Source organism: Daktulosphaira vitifoliae, unplaced genomic scaffold (genome assembly GCF_025091365.1).
Source record: "Daktulosphaira vitifoliae isolate Bord-2020 unplaced genomic scaffold, ASM2509136v1 Scaffold_1, whole genome shotgun sequence".
Lineage (NCBI taxonomy): Eukaryota > Metazoa > Arthropoda > Insecta > Hemiptera > Phylloxeridae > Daktulosphaira > Daktulosphaira vitifoliae.
The window spans coordinates 39,175,788-39,194,268 of NW_026099572.1; the positions used below are offsets into that span (position 1 = coordinate 39,175,788).

The window sequence follows — 18,481 nt, forward strand, 5'->3', positions numbered from 1 at the left end:
TTTGAATATTTAAAGGTTACAAAGAATAATTCAAATTTTTTTGATACAATAAATATATTTATAACTTTTATGTCGCCTAGAAAAATTAGGAACTTGGATAGCTAATCTATTTGTTGAAGCACCGCAATAAACGAAAGTAAATAGGAATGAATCTGTAGATAATGTTTACTTTTTAGAAGGAATCGGTCGATTTTTCATATTAGAATAATTGTCGACGTATATATTTTTATTTAAATATTGTAGTGAATTTGAAAATGTTTAATTTGATATAGTTTTAAATTTGACGGACCTAAATTTTCAAAATCTTTAGTATAAAAAAAACTTTTTTCAAATCCTTCTTGCAGTTATACTTGCTTTCGAATATTCACAAAAAGTCTATGAAAAGATTATTTGATGTCTGTAGTATACTCTATTACTATTTCTTTGGATATTTGTTTTTATTAAAAGTTATATCAGTTTTAACCAACACGATCACAAAATCAAAATTGTTCTATTACATTATAACTGTAGACAACAATAATAGAATTCCCTTCTTATCGTAGCTCCGCCTACAGTCCCTAAATAGCACTCTGTTTGATTTAATACACAACTTTTCTATTCTTGAATGCTGTGAACTCGCTACTTAAATAGTACTAATTATTTAACAGTATTGGCCAGGTGACTGATTGAACGAATAGATTCTAGTTAAATTTTTTTTATTTGTAAATGAAAAAATAAATTAAAAGTTTTGAATAATCATATATACATAAATAATGGCATTTCTTATCCGAAATTGATTGTAAGTAGATATTCAAATATTATTTATAGTAGTTGTTTATTACTTCAATTTAATATGTGTTATAAATATTTTAAAATTGAAATTGTGATTAAAATAATTAAAAAAATGTACATAGTTTTTATAAATATCATCCTTTTGATTTCGAAAATTAAAAAAATTTTCATTTAGCACATCTTAATTAATTTTATTTAACATATTTTTCTATTATAAATGGGTAAAATGAGGAAAGATAACTGATTTATGAAGCCAAAAACGCATGGAGACCAAAAGTCTCGTCGAGATTTTAATTATAAGTATCCATTGGCATATGATCGGGGTCCTCGATAACCTTTTTGATCGTCACTTTTCAGATTTATAAATTTATTTTTTAAATTTAAAACAAGAGAATTCATATCATATTTTAGAAATTTGACATAATCAAATAAAAAATTTATCTAATAGACCTAAATATTTATAATCAATCATTTATAAAAGAAGCATACCAATCGTGACCCAACCAATTCAATACTATTTGAAGTTCGTCAATAGCGATTTATTCTGTATGTTATATGAATAGTAAAATAGATAATGAATGTTAAAAATTGACATCTATTTTATTGCCTTGAAAATGTAGATTTTCAATTTATTGTACATTGTAGAATTTTCTTGGAAAGTTTTTATGCATTTAAGGCAAATTGGTGAGGTATCTTATACTAATTTTATCACATATTTATATTTATGAAGCTTTTATATCTTTTGAATATATTTAAAATTGTCACCTATTAAATAAATACAAAAACTAAAATGATCAAATATTTAAGATTGGCGAAAATTTAACAAGTTAATACTAACATAGTCTTAAATAGGTTTCACTTAGATATTAATAAAATCTCAAATTTGAGCCTTACTTAAATTTTTTTTACCTAAAGTCACACATAATTTATAATTTAATTATCATAATAAAAATGTTTAATATACAGTTTCGGATAAGATTACTCGATGTGAATGTCAATTCATTAAATTTAATTCCATAAATTTTATTTTGACATCACCCCAAAAAAAAAAATGCAACAGATTTGAATTCATCGGAAATATTTTATTAATAGTTATTAATTTTTTAAGTTCTTATGATAAATGTTAGTAGATGACTTATCATTAATATGAAGTTGTTCAGATATTATTTGTACAGACTTTTAAAAAAAACTTTTTGACTTTAATTGTTTACAGTGTAACTGAAATTAAAAAAATGAAAACGTTTGAAATTCATCAAGAGGCAATAAAAAAAGAACTGAATGATATCATAAGCGAAATTGAAAAAAATGGAGATTTGTACTACACTACTTTTTTAAAAAAAGTAAAAAAATTTATAGTTATATTTTAATATCATTAATTAAAATAGACGGCCTACCTAGCTGAGTTGGTAATACGTCGTACATCAGTGTGTAGGGCCTGAGGTTCGATTTCATTGTGCTGGGCTATGTAGATTTTCCCATTTTTTATTAAAAAATAATTAAAATATTTCATTTTCAGGAGGATAAAACTTCACAAGAGTTCACAAAATATTTTGATTTCTTACCCGAGGAGAATACTTGGGAAAATAGAGAAATAATATTTCTTTGGAACGACTTAAATGTATGTAAACTAATTTAAGCCAAAATTTGAATCTTATTTTTTCACCGCATCTTTATAATTTTTTCCTTTTAGTAAAAATACTATAAAGGAATTATAATAATTAATCAAATGTGGTTAATATTATTTAAAATAAAAAATTTAAGAATATTTAAAATTATTAATGTAATCTTAAATAATATAAAAATATTTAATTAAAAAAGCTACTAAAATGACTAAAAAGTTGTGGATACGTATTTCGGTAATAATGTTACCATGATCAATGATCATTGCTAAACATATAATCATGTGTATGTATATACATACATGCTTCATATATGCGGAGGAAAAGTTTTAAGGGTTATGTCTTATTCGAGTTACAATTATTAATCTTTTGACAATTAGTTGAAAAAAATCTGGAACTGGAAATTATGGATAATGGGAGAAAAACACAAAAAGAAAATCATGGTAAAATTATTACCTCCTCAGCTTTACATCAAAGCTAAAATAAATGAAAATTTTTTTTTATTAAAAGTTAATAACAAAAAATATGTTATTAACATAGTCTCAAAATGCAAAAATTGTTTAAACGTTTTATACGTTTTAATATGATTTTTACCTAGCATATTGAAAAATGAACTTATTTGACAGTAAATTACCCAAAAATAATTTTTTACGTTGCTTAAAAATACTTAATATTTTCCTGTGGTTTGAATATTTTTAACTGCATCAACTTGAAACTTTTTTTCATCAAACTTAATATCCAAATAACATGTAAAAAAAAAATTACGCAGTTGGATGTTAATGAAAAATTTTTAGAAAGCCATTAAAATGATTTAATGACTGATATTTGTTGTATTTGCAAAAATAACATTTTTAACAAAAATGTAAGTTAAAAATTAAGTTACAAATGGAACTAATGCAAACTATCGGTTTTCTTTTAAGTTTATGAACACATCATATAAAGAAAAAAGTTGCATGCATTTACTTGATGATTTCTACGTTTACGATTGCGTAAAAGCTCAAAATCTAAACGCGTGAAATATAAAATTTGGGGGTGTCTTGTAATTTTGAATACTACTGTACATTTTTAGACCTTTTCAGTGATTAAAACGTTAACACTAATTTTCTTGAATGTGAATTCTTATTTTTAATTTATTAATTTGCAGAGATTAGAAACGGTTGAGTTGGTTTGACGTAACTAATTAAAATAGAATTTTTTGGGATTTTCTAATCAAAACTACTTATTATTTAAAATCTTCAAATCAGTCGTATTGTTTTAACATAATACGATAAAAAAAATTACAAAAAATTTAGTTCATTAAATTTTAAATCATATTAAAAATACTAATTTAAANCGTTAACACTAATTTTCTTGAATGTGAATTATTATTTTTAATTTATTAATTTGCAGAGATTAGAAACGGTTGAGTTGGTTTGACGTAACTAATTAAAATAGAATTTTTTGGGATTTTCTAATCAAAACTACTTATTATTTAAAATCTTCAAATCAGTCGTATTGTTTTAACATAATACGATAAAAAAAATTACAAAAAATTTAGTTCATTAAATTTTAAATCATATTAAAAATACTAATTTAAAACTAAAAAACAGTTAACTCAAAAAGCCACAAAAATTAATTAGTATTATTTAGAACGGTTTGTTAATAAATTTATTAATGAAATACGTATTCGCGTTAAAATTTTTTAATAAAATATAATATAATATATTTTTAATTAAAAATATTATCTACAAGTGATTAATTATTATTAAATATCTTATACGAAGTAATATAGTATAAAACTTACGTAATTTAAGGGAAGTATATGGATAGTATAAATTTTTTTTTAATATTCAGTGAGCAAAAATAAAATATGTAGTACAGTTTTAGTATGCCTAAAATGCTGATCAAAATTTACACATTGAATTTTAAATAACATAAAATACGAACGGGTTTATAATTTTAACTCCTTCAGTGAAGGTGTTTCTTTAGATTTGTTATAGAAATACATGTTTTCACTTACTTTTTATTATCCTGATAAAACAATATTAAGTTGGGATGATTCTTATAGTTGATGTCACTATTAACAATTGTTATTGTCATATACTCCCTTAAAACTACGCGAGTTTAATAATATAATAATTGGCGTGTAACTATTTCTCCAGTTCAACTGTGTATTAAATCTACCCTAGATCAGAATCGAATTTAGCATCCTTTTAGAATTTATGTAAATCCTTTTTGTGTATTTATATAGACTGCTCTCTACTATATGTAATCTATTTATACTATCGAATTTACAACTCGATAATTAGTGAAATTAATAATAAGATTGTAAATAATATTACTGTCCTGTGCAATAAACTATTGACAAGTGGCCTACATCTTTTTAATAATTTCAAGAACGACAGAGATTAAATGTGACTGTATCCTGAATATTATGCACATTAAGTTATGTTAGTGTTTTACACTACAATTATCCATACTATTCCTTTTCAGAAAAACTGACTAAGTGATCGATAAGTAGAAAGACACATTAGAGAATGCTTAATTAAAACTTTGATTATTATATTACTCTGTCCAACCATGTTATGACTTTTCAATAAGCACTAGATACAATGCAATATAATCTTTAGTATTTTATAATGTGTGTAGTGTGTAAAAGAAGTAAATAAATAAATCAAATACCAATATGTTTTATGCGTTGAAATAGTTGTACCACTAAGTGTTCATTCTAATATAAGATATACTAGAATTCTTCCAAATACTAGTGACTAAAAATGATAATAAATGAAATTTTTATTGTTTTGAAAAGTAGTTTAGCGATCTCTGGCGAGATTCTTAGTTATGTTTTGTTGGATTTTATTGGTAAAATGTCATAGAATCTTTTACCTGGAAGTTTCATTGAATGAGTAAGAGAGAAGTTGATTTTTGTGTAACAAAAAGAATTATATTTTAATTTATCTTATCTATGGGTACACTGTTTTGGTGATATATTTTTATAAACTATATGTATTAGTTAGTAATGTAAGTGTGATTTTATATTTAGTTAGTTATATTTCAAATTAAAGTAAGATAATTTTTTCTAATATTCAGTGAATAAAAATAATATATATATATAGCAATGTTTTATTTTGCTTAAAATAGTGTCTAAAATCAAAATATTGAATATTAAATAACATAAATACGAACGGGTATAAGTATAACCTTAAAACTTAAAATTATTTTTTAAAGAACATTTCGAAATTAATATTTGACAATTGATTAGAGTTTTTTGCATATATCAGATTGGAATTTCGTCCAGCAATAATTGAATTTTGAACCACTATGCGTCAGTATGACACTTAAATATACACAAGTAATGCAATTTTAAGATAGATTACCGAAAAATATTACTCAAATATAATAATTTTATCATTATTAATAAAAAATTTCCGTTATATTGTATGTATTAAAAACTTCCAAAACATTTATGTGAAAATTGAGTTATTTTTTAAGAGTGTTTGTTCAAAAATTATAAGTTAGATTTAAGATGCTCTGTATTATTGTTACTGTTATTTTAATAATATTGTATTATATTTTTGTTTTTTTATTTATAGATTGAAAAGCAGCATAAAAATGAAAATCATAAATATTTAAAGAGCTTTGTAAGTTTCAAAAGTATTTTAATTATTTAAGTAAAAAGTAGGCTTAGAGAAACATTTTAACTATTTTTGGTAAAAGTTAGTACTAAATCGAGAATCTTAGATAAAAGGTCTTGTAACACAATTGTTAAAAGTTGAAAATTGTCGATTAAGATTTTTTATATGATAATATGTTACGGTGAGTTATGGTGCAAAATTTGTTTACAATTTTAGTTTAACTAAGGCATGGTTATATTTACTATTTTATTTTAATATTCGTTATAATCAATTGTTAATTATGGTTCCTGTCTCTGAAATTAATCCTATAATAAGTACGTGTTTTTTTACTTTTATAGTAATAATCTATCATTTCTTGTAAAGTAAAAACCAATTTGAGGATATTTTATTAAATATTAGTTTCATGCGAATTCGAAAGCTTAATAATATTGATTATTATTAATATTTCAATCAATACGTCGTCTTTTTAAATTATTTCTATATGAAGATATTGCTCTTTGTATAAATTGTATAAATTTGTATGATTCCATTTTTCTATGCACAAACATTTAACACAAAAATAAAAATTTTTGGAAACGATGGGTTTCATTTTTTTTTATACTTTTAATAAAAAAAACATAATTTAGTTAAGAATGACGAGCAGAAAACAATTGGGGTGTAGCTTATTAATTTTTATTGAACAAGGGATTGGAACCAAAACAAAAAAACGGTTACAAAACTTAAAAAATTTACTCACTGAAACCGCTACTACAATAAAAATCCATGGAACTCTTAATAATCAATGCCTAATAAAAACAAGGGATCGAAACAAGTTTTGGTTTCAATAATTTTAGTTATAAAATTTTAAAATTATGAACTATGGTATTAAAAGCGATTTCTATAAGTATTTAAATTTAGTCTCGTGGCGACAAATTTTGTTTAAGTAAACAATTGATGACTACACAGGTTGATATAATGATTCCATTTTTCAATACAATTTATAGCATTAACTATTTTTCAATGACTATTATAATTGAATATTTTGAAATTCTGTGTATGTATTATTCATTGACAATAATTTACATGATTTCTTAGTTAGCTTTGCCTAGACTAAAAACTATGCGCGTAGACTTTTTTCAGAATTTAAATCAAAAAATTGCGGCAATGAGTGTTTTTGATAAAATTTTTAAACGCTCACGGTGTACTAAAAAATTGTTTTCTTATTTTAGCAAATAATTTTCCTGAAATAACGTCGTTAAGCTCTTACATTTAAAAAGAATTTTTGAAAATCGTACGTCGTTAAGTAATATTTCCAGCATTGGCTAATTTTTCATTGTTTTATTGTATAATAAGATATTTTATAGCTGATAAACTCAATAAGCGGAAATATTAAAACAGAGTATAGGGAGGTTGAGTACAACGACCTTATCTTTTAAAGTTATGGTTAGAACTAATAAAATAAACTTAAGTATGCAACTTATGTTATCGGTGACGGTATCGAAAAAAAACATTGACAAAAATAATAGATATATTAGAAAGATATTTTTGTTAATCCGCAGAATTAGACTTAGTAAAAAAAAGAGAAAGAAATAACTGATCTTATTCTATATAGTAATCAATTATTAAACTGGTGTGTACGAGTTCAGTTTGTGTGATTAATCTAACGAGATCCCCGTATATCTTATCAACAGCAGCTGTCAGCCACAGCTGTTGTAATATAAATTTAAAATATTCAAGGTTATAATGAGTTTTCTTTTCGTGCTATAGTTGTCAGAAAAAAATCTTTGAGTTATTCATTTTATAGACATATTTTATGGTTTTGCTCATTCATTTTTGTTGTAGGCTGCGCCGCATTGCACACATCACTGTCCGGTAACTATCGTTCACGGAGTTTAGTTATCTTATTTGTATATTGTTTTGTTTTTCATTTTTAGTTATTTAAACAATGTTTACCGCCTAAGCTTTTAATGAGTCTCAAAAAAGATTGCCGTATGTTTGAATTAAATCATTTAATAGTGAGAGCTTCTTAAATCTGAAACGCTATTTTGTAACTCTACTAGCATAGTTAAAATAAACTTTTATCTTTTCTATGCTACTAGTAAATAATGTTAAAAATTTTTTTTTGAACTGTGAACTGTTAAGTTACAGGTACTGAAACAGTTCAGAATAGTTCATCTAAGTGAATAGTTCAAATGAACTATTCGTTCACGAACTTAACATTTCTAGTCGGAACACTGTTTGGCTTGTGTATTTTGATGTTTTATGTGTTAAATTCACTTTTGGTTAGTTTTTCAATAAAATTAGCAAGCATAAGTGTGTGTCTTCCTTCCTTTAACAAAAGAGTCATAGTGTCTATAGTTTTTTGCTTACAGTTTGCTAAACTGTAATACGTCATACGAAAACTTTATTCGGCAAATTGTCGTTCGAGTAGTTGCGTCATACAGCGACAGTAATTTTTTAAATACAGCTATAATAAAGGATAAATATTATGCGTTTATTTTTTTTTTATTTGAAAATTAATAGTATAAATACTTCATAGAAAGTAGTACAGAGCAAGTTTTTTGATATTAGCTTCTAAATTTTTCTTAAAATAATAATATAAATAAAAAATTAAACATATTTTAAATATATTTTTATGTTAAATAATTAGCCATAAGTGATCAATTTTTATATAGTAAGAAAAATATTTTTGATACTTCTTAATTTTATAATTTAGAAATGTTTTATTTTTAGTAACGTAAAATTACTTAATTAAATTTTAATAGATTAATTTTGTCTATCTTTGTTTTATATTTAAAAAAAAAATTTTTTTTTCACACATTAAATTGTGGAAATTTGAATTAGGCTTGGTAAAAAAATAAAACGTCTAACAAAAATAATAAAAAAATATATTCTGAGCAACTTTTATATGAAATTTTTTCCTGTATGTCGAAGAGTTTATCAACAATTTTTAAATAAACAAATAAAATCGATTTCAATAGTAATAAAAAATATGTTGTTTTTTTAATTTTAATGCCTAAGTATNGATTTGATATATGTTTAAAGGACGCAGTATTTCCGGAACATTTTCAAAAGTTCAGTTGAAAAAGATCTATGTTTTTTACAATATTTTAAGTTTTGAACGCCCCCTATATAAGGGGAAATTGTCCAATTTTAATTAGTAGGAAATTGATATTTAATATTTTATTTTGTAATTTTCACGGAGTAATTATAAAAAAATAAAGTCTTTATTCTTCTTCTTTTTCCTCGCCTTTATTTCAACTACTCGGGGTTGGCCATTCTTATCCTAAACTCTCACTTGACACATTCTTACAGAAATATTGTATATTTAGTTACTTCTATGGAAAACACGTATGAAAAATGTAAGTATGGATTTATCAAAAAAAAAGAAAATTAACTTTACAAAAATAGTTAAGTTCGTAATTTGATTATTTTGACCTTGGTTAGATAATTATTATTTCATTCATAAAATTAAAATTCTAATATATGATAAGCCTAGGACAATTTAATTTTTATAGCAAAAACATTTTTTTTAGTATCTTTTAAAATTATTGGATTGACATTCTAAGCTGCATAAATTCTTTAGGAAAAATTGTATAACTAACATTTAAACCTTATAATTACTATATTTTTGATTTAATAAGGGGTTAAATAATTGTTTTGATCTTCTTTTTTAAACAGTATAGATATAAGCATAAATAATTGAAAAAATAGAAAATTATAACATGACTGCAATTTTTTACATGAAAATAATATATTTTGTTAGATTTCGACGGTTATTTGCATATAACCAGGGAAATTTCGGGGAAATTTTTTTTTAACTATGTAATATAATTTGCACATATGTTTTTACCTCGCATTATTTCTGGAATATTTTTAAAAATAAAGTTGAAAAGGTTTACTTTTTATACAAAAGTAGCTATTTTGAATTTCCCTTAAACTTGTTTGTCAACTATTTTATTTTTGGTCGTACCTTTTACAATCAACATCAACTCAATCATGCTCTACATAATTTAACTAATGGATTGGGGAAAGCTATAGATGATAAAATGTAAACAATAGGACTATTTTTGAACATTAAAGGAGATTTTAATAATACATCCTTTAAATCTATGTGTTAATCTGAATAACAGCATAGAAGAGAACCAATTAGTATTAGGTGGATAAAAAATATGCTTAAGGAACGTTTCATTGAGAGACAGCTCAATGAAAACAGAGTAATTAAGAGTGTTAAATAAGGATTCCCACAAGAAGGTGTTTTATCTCTTTTACTATAATGTCTAGTTTTAGACTAACTTATCAAAGAATTAAACAAATATTACTATACAAAAGCCTATGTGGATGACTTAGGTGACTTAGCTATAAAAGTAATGGGTAAATTCCCAGAAACAATTATAAACTTGGCACAGCACAGACTGAACACTATACAAATGTGACGTAATAAGTATAGTCTAGCTGTCAAATGAAACTAAACAGAGGTAGTTATGTTTACCAGAAGTAGAACATAAGTTGATAGTCTAGGAGCACATACCCTTTTATTTTTTTCTACAACCGGCTAATTGTGGGCCGCCCTGAAACTGCTGTTGGGCATTACTTCAGGGCGAGGAGCAATTACCCTAATTGGACAAGAAATTGGCTCTAAATCAGAGTTGAAATACTTAGATATTATCCTAGATAATAACCTAAGATGAAAATCACATATTTAGGTAAGAGTTAAAAAAGCTATGACTACATAGTGGAAATGCAGTAGAACTCTAGAAAAGACCCGGGGCCTTCAACCAAGAATTATGTATTAACTATATAGTTTAGTGATAAAACTTATAGTTTTTTCTTGTGCCTTGGTCTGGTGGTCTATGTTGTGGAATTTAGAATTTATTTTATTATAATAAATAAACAAATAAATAACACAGCAGTTAAATTTATTTTAACATATATTTTAAATTAGTATTTAATAAGTCCGTACAAATATCACAATTATTTATTCCGTGAGGACGTTGAAAGGAATAGTAATATATGATTCATCAAGTAGCCGCCGGGCTGGACCGGTTCGCGTCACCCGCGGTCACTCGGCGTCGCGTGACCTATCGGACGAGGAAAGGTAGCTGTGTCGCAGTCGCCATCCAGCGGTAAAGCCGGAAGTGCAATGCGATCGCGTCAACCAGAACAACATTTATTACAGATAGGAAAGAACTTAAACGTATCAAAGAATGGCTGCTATAGCTATTATAGGAGCGATAAGAACCACACCAACGGTGGCACCAGAAGCACTAATTGGACTGCCTCTTTAATACCTAAAGAATAAAACTCATACTAAGCTACAGCACTAAGGCTAGAGTGTCACACCCTAGCCACATTAATATCTAAACACTTGGGAAAATCTTTTTCCGAAAAAGAAAATATCAAAAACATAATAACCAAAAAGATTTGGTTTCACTAAAGAGATAGAACTCTATAAACATAGTAGTGGCCTATCACGACATCAACTAGATGACTATATATTGGTAGGTATACAAATAATGGCAACAACATTTCGGTGAAAATAGTTATGTTGTATAATGTATAATAAAATTCTAATATAATGTGCCTCCTTTATAGGAAAATAACAACTTATGTTATTATGAATTTTGCTATTCTGCCGTGCTAAGCGAAAACAGGATAACTCCAGTCAACATGATTTTTCAGGAACACAAAAAAACATTTTTGACAGTAAATCAAGATACCCTTTTTTCCCAATGTATGAACATAAGCCAAAAGATGGTAACTCCATTATTTTTTATGCGATATACCAAGTTTTTGCTTAGTATTTGGATTTACCGTGTTTTCGCTTATAAAACATCAAATATATTGAACTTACCGTATATTTTCTTATTTTATATTTCAATTTTAGATGGGTTTTATTAGGAAATATGCTACTTTTACATCAAAAATCAGTGTAAAACCACTAAATTTACCTATAGAAACAAAAAAAATTTTTTTTTTAATTTTGGAGTTATCCTGTTTTTGCTTAGCACGGCAGTATTTATATCTGTATCTAAAGTATTTCCCTATTTATCATTATGACTACTGTAACTGCATGAATAATTAATTTTTTTCTTCTGTGGTAAAATAATTTTATAGAAAAACTCAACTAATCGCTACAATCAATGTTAGGACATGTTACTTAAGCCTTTATTAATTTACCATTACTAATTATAAATTATTTCCCCCTTTTTCTAGCTGATATTTTGTTTTCTCTTAAATACTGGTCTTTATTCCATTTACTACTTAGTTTAGAGGTACTATTATTTTAATATGATGACATTTTTTACACAATTATAGCACTTATTTTATTATTATTTAAAAATTAATGAATCAATATAAAGCAAAATAAACCAAACTTAGTTTAGTTTCAAATAAAATCTAACTTTCGCCTATTAAAAAACTTAGATAAATGCTGTTGCGTTCTTGTTATTATATAGCATTTATTATTATGTATCTGACAGCCTCCCTGGCAAAAAAGTTATTCCAGGAAGTTTTTTTTTTCTATTAGTGAAATGTTAGGTCTGTTAGTTTTGGTAAAACTCAATTTTATTTCGAAATTTGTTTTGCTATACTTATATTAATATTATTTATAGTTAGCTTAAAAAACTACTTAACATTTTTTTTTCAATATTGTTTTAATTATCATCATCAATCTGAAAATTGTATAAATTCAATTAAGTAAACCGCAGAAATCTGAGTAGTGACACAAAAACAATAGTATTTGGCTTATGGTGCCGTGATATTTTAAGACAAGACTTTTTCTGATGTCTTTCCAAAATATTTCCTGCAAGCCAATTTGAAAACAGTCTAAGGTAACTACTATTTGATCAAACATGCTAGTTAGTTTTATTTTACCTTGTGTTGTGCGGTCATTGTCTTCGAATCACAGTAAGAAATAAAAATATTATATTTATTAACAGCCTTAAAAATATTTTGTGGTTTTGTTATTCCCTTTAAAGTTGGTATTTTAATTTTTTGTTTTGTTTTTAATATTTTTCTAAACACTTTTAATTACTAGTAGTGTATAATAATTTGAATCTCTTATAATATCTGCTATATTTTCGTCAGACTTATTATAATAAAAACGCCCAATGGATCAAAACCAAAGGGTCAATTTGCAAAGGAGTCAAAGCGATGTAATATCAGAAAGATGCTATAAGCCATCTGACCGTTATGATTCAGCAAAAAAAGAATTCCTTACTAGTCTATCTCAAAAATTCTGGCGGGCATCGCTGGTAAGTGGTGTTATTTTGTGAATCCAGCGCTAACATGTATGCTTGTTATTTTCGTCAACATGGCAAAGATGATGGAAAGTTTTGTATTCCCTAAGGCTACTTAAACAATTATTTATTAATTATAATTAATATAAATAATATACCGATGCCTCAGATATAACTGACAACATTTATTACTTTTGATCAAATTATCATTTCGTCGAAAATTTATAAAACAAAATAATTATTGCTTATTTAGAATACATACAAAAAATACTTTTATTATTTATCAATTATAAGAAAAAAATTAGTTGTTTTTTATTTGATGGAAATTTCATAATAGTTCTCTTTAGCACTTTTCTTAGGAACAAAAAAGTTTAAAATAAAGTTATTGTAAGAATATTATTTTCGCATTATACAACTAAATATATATTAATGATTGTTATATCGTTAGAATACCGACAATGATCTATTTATATTTTTGGTAAAGCAATAAAATCTGGAAACTTGTTTATGCGCCTAAGAATACTATTTTATACACATAGTTCATATATACAGACTATGCATAAACAAATAATTATTTTAATATTTTTGTTTGAAATTATTTTTAATTAATGGTGAGGTTTGTCCTTGATCAAAATTAATCAAGAAATTTTTTACAATCTCTTACTAGCAAAACAAATAAAAAAAGTATTTTTATTTTACAATTATTGTTTTGTACAGACAATCTTCTTCCTCATTGAAGTAGGGTGAGTTTTATTATGTTATGGGAACTAAATTTTATTTTCCCCTCTACCAAAAAAATATTTCCAAGTATTCATATCGATATTTTTTCATTTTTGAAATTCTCAGTTCCTTCCTATCTTACTATCTTAGTATGCCTCAGGATTTGTGTTTTATATGCAAACGGTTGTTAAAATTTAAAAATGTACTATTTTTGAATCAAAACATAGACATTTTCGTCTGTATGGTAAAACCGCATAACTCAACATTTTCTACATTTTTTTTCTTCAAAGATAAATAGTTACAATATTGAGTTATATTTGAAGTGTTTCTGAAATGAATGATCTATTTTTTCTTAAGATAATCCTAATCAGAAATAAATAAGGAGCGCAGTAATGGCAGTTCTAATACAGCGGCTACCAGTTTATTGTGTGTGCCAATTATTGGTCCAGTTATTATTATTATTATACAAGCATTATACTAACATATTTTTAGGATGGTATTGATAATATTTCTGTACTGACAAATTAGTTCTGGAGGTTTTTGTAAAACTAGTGTTACACCAGTACTCTGCCAGCAATGGCAGCCAAAAACTAACCGTCAATACTAGATCAGTACTAAGACAAGTGCCAGTCAGTAATACGCTAATACGAACTAGCCAGTGGTCAGTTGCCAGTACTGATGCAATATTTCGCCTAATACTGGTACTTCACGAAAATGTATACATGGAATTAATTATTATTCTGTTTCTATTGTAAGCTGTACAAAAATGGATTTTCTTTTTTTTTTCCTTAATAATTTCGAAAAATCCTGTTACGCGCAGTTTTGCCTGTTAGATGACAAATTTTCCTATGAATTACTTTAAAATCAATTTATAAAGGTCTATTACTTATTTGACTCTGTGAGGTTATTAAAATAGAGAGGATGGGGACCAAGTCCTTTTAAATTTATTTTCAATATTTCTTTTATGCACATTAATATCAAATCGTTTTGTGATAGTAATATTAATTAATTAATTATTTATTAAAGAATAATACCCAAATAACTAAAGAATAACAAAAATTAACGTGTTAATATAAATAGACTGGACATTTAATCATAAATTAAAGTCTGATATAACTGACACGCTACTGTTTTCCCTCATCTGCAAATCACGTTTTTAACTTATATGGGAGTGTATCTGAATCACAAGTGCGTGGTGGCCTAGTGGTTAGGTTTTTCTTTATGATGCTTTTAGTTGCTAGTTTTAATCATATTGTAACTCATTTTTTTATGATTTCTGGTACATTTTCGATTGTCAATCCCCAGTAGTCGTGCCATAATATAAATATGATTAATAAAATATTAACAATCAATATAAGAATAACTATTCTTATAATTAATTCTAATAATTATAATTAATAACTACTCTCGATTTCAAAGTACACTGATGTTCAATCTACCAGGTCACTGTACTAGCTTTCTTTATTTATAGTAATTCGTTTTGTTTTATTTTTTAACACAACAATTAACCATTCAAACGAACTTTGACCACTTTATACGCTGACCTCAACTACCTACGCTTATTTATCTGGTTTTTTGCCAAAAAAAGTCGTTTTGTCGTAATATTTTATTAAGTATGTCGGCCAGGCTAACTTATGTGTATAAACATATGATTTTTGATAATAAAGTAACGCAAAAAATTGTGTTAGTCTAAATTCATAGCGGTAAAAAATAGGAAGGGATAAACAGAAATCAGCTAATAGTAAATATTATTTGGGTGAATTAGTTGGTTTCGGCGGGCTGAAGTAAGTTTACGCGTAAAAAAATGTCATCAAAATGGAAAACAGCTGGTTGGTATGGCAGTTTGGATCGAAAATCTATACCCAAGATTGTAATTACAGGAGATGAATTTATTTTAAGACATAACATGCAGGTACATGTTTTCAGTTCAAACTTAGTAATTGTCATTTGATTTAAAAATAATATTGTTTTCCACAAATACATTTAATTTAATAAGTGCTTAAAATACGTATGTTTAAAGGAATAGTTTTAGAAATTTTTTTATAAGAAAATTAAATTTTATAAAATGTGATTCAGTAATTATTAAACAGTAAAAAAATTTACTATAAAAAACCACTAGAATTCTTCTATTTTTAGTTTGTCATAATTTTAATTTTAGGTTTTCAAAAATTGGTGTTTTAATAGTTATTAATCTTATAAATCTAACCCGAGCAGATTTTACTGAACATACTTAACAATTTTTAAATATATTCAATTTAAAAATTATAGAAGATATAAAATACGAATTGAAATTTCCAACTAAATAGACTATTTCTTTATAGTAACTAATAAAAATTACTATAATCATTGAAATTACTTTTAACAAAAAAAGATGGTAAAAATTTACTTAAGTTTTAAAGTTTAAAGTTTTTAGCCTTTTCATGTACTTATTATTGTTTTAGTTAATTCTTTAATTTTAATCTGAATTAAATAATATGTGAAATTTTGTTTGTGATTAAATTATTGTAGGTAGAAGTTAATAATTAAAAGACATAGAGTTCCTTGCAATCTATTTATACATTTTTAAAATTGATAGTAGCAATTAAAAAATTAATCTAAATAAATAAGTTTTAATGTTTGTATGTCCCTACTTTGAGAATTATTCAGTAGCTGTCGGGCGATTTTGGTACCTATGTACAATTTTGTGTTAATAAATTTGGAATTTTAAATAAATAACTGATAACTTGAAATCATGACTCTCATGATGTTATACAATTATTTTTATAATGATAGAACGTGTATGACTGCCAAACGTATGCTCATTCTACCCGCATTTCATTTAGCCATGTGTTAGTACACATCACTTAAATAATGCACATTTATCGGTTCTATAATTAAATAATATTTTGGACAACTGCCCATATAATACTATATCATGCTTACGCTACTTGGTAACTAATAGTTCATTAGTATAATATTTTAATTATATTTTTATTTAGATAGCAGTTATTTAAATATATGTAATAATGAATACATAAATAATGTGGTCGGTTAAAACATTAGAACCAATATTTCAGAAGTTATTAACAGTTTCAAATTGTAGTTAAAATAAGATATTGTTATTGTTCTATCATTAGTCATTTTTCATCTAAGACACTTATTATCTCAGAAAATATTAAATTTGTTAAGAGAAAAATATTTTTAAAAATTCTACAATAATGTGTAGTAATTTTTTTTTTTCATTTGTTTCAATAGAATGAAGATCTCTTTGACTACTTTGTAAGAAATGATTCAAAATATTTCATACGTCCATATGATATTTTTAATATAAATGTTAATTTTACACACAATTTGTGCAAATTGGACATACAATTGGAGTATCGAAAATTCATACACAAATATAATTTTCTATATTTATTTATCAACATTTTTCCGTATGCATAAAAAACTTTCAATACATGTATGTGAAAATTCAGACATTTTTACAAGAGTGAAAGAGTTAGATAAATTGCATTACATTTTTTCTTCGTTATTTATAATAAAATAATATTTATATAAAACCTTCTATAATAAGTTCTGAACCATGGGAACCATGACAACATGATACCAATAAGTTTTCAATTTGTCAATGATAAGATATTATTGAAAGATATTTATATTTCATATTATACTTATCACTGGTATATTTTATGACGTCATTGTCACAGTCAAAGATTATTTATTGTCAATCATGACTATCAATAGAATCTATTGATAGTACATATAGTTAGTGCCAGTTAGTGTATTTATAAACTCACAATAATATAGTAAGGCACTATCATTAATAATAAATCCTGTGTACCTGCGAATATCGATTTCATTAACAACCAATTAGTTACCTGTACGTGTAATTCCATTATACATGTATATTAACTCAAAAATTTGAAACTTTAAATGTTTATATCTAATAAACAAATAAAGTTATATTAAAAATTCAAATGCCATTTACTATTAAATTAAAAACTCAAACATTTTATTAAATTCAAAATGTGTTCCTATTTAAAAAAACAAAGTTGACACCCTTACACAGCATAAGGGATGAACATAAAAAGTATTACATAGTTAATAAATCAAGAATAATGTGTAACTAAAGATAACCAAAAAAAAATAATGTTTAAATTATATTTATTCTTCAAGTAATTGTGGGTTATTATAAAAATATCGCCTGTATACAGAGGGTTGAGTTCAAAACTTTAAAAATAGGAATAAAAATTGCTCTAGTCGATTCTTTTAATATAAACCATACTTCCTTTAAAATATTAATTATGCTAAGAAAATTATTTTTGGTATTTTTTAGTTTCATATATTTTTTTATTTATACTTTAAAAGGGTTTCAATGTTATGTTTCTTTAAGATAATGTACATATTTAATTACTTTATCTTATTAATTTTCTTAATTAGATCACAATTAATTGTTTAATAATTAATTAGCCATTTTATGGCTAGCCAATAATAACTTATGATCCATTATTTTGAAAGATATTATTTTAAAATAATATCTTTCAATTATTTCAAAATA

The 18,481-nt window shown here is 25.2% G+C and overlaps 1 protein-coding gene across 4 annotated transcripts in view; it reads left to right on the top strand.

Annotated features, from left to right (window-relative positions):
• The first annotated feature begins 635 nt into the window (after positions 1-635).
• LOC126895391 (uncharacterized) overlaps positions 636-18,481 on the top strand; it is a 31,657-nt gene continuing 13,811 nt past the window's right edge. The window contains exons 1-4 of one of the 4 annotated variants that reach the window (XM_050667207.1): positions 636-778; positions 1,985-2,111; positions 2,288-2,389; positions 5,963-6,010. In XM_050667207.1, coding sequence (XP_050523164.1) covers positions 2,004-2,111; positions 2,288-2,389; positions 5,963-6,010 — 258 coding nt within the window. In that variant the 5' untranslated portion in view covers positions 636-778; positions 1,985-2,003. Of the gene's footprint in view, positions 779-1,984; positions 2,112-2,287; positions 2,390-5,962; positions 6,011-12,786; positions 12,893-13,072; positions 13,240-14,568; positions 14,696-15,696; positions 15,857-18,481 lie in introns of those variants that run through there. The other 3 variants (XM_050667208.1, XM_050667211.1, XM_050667210.1) reach the window with 3 other exon arrangements.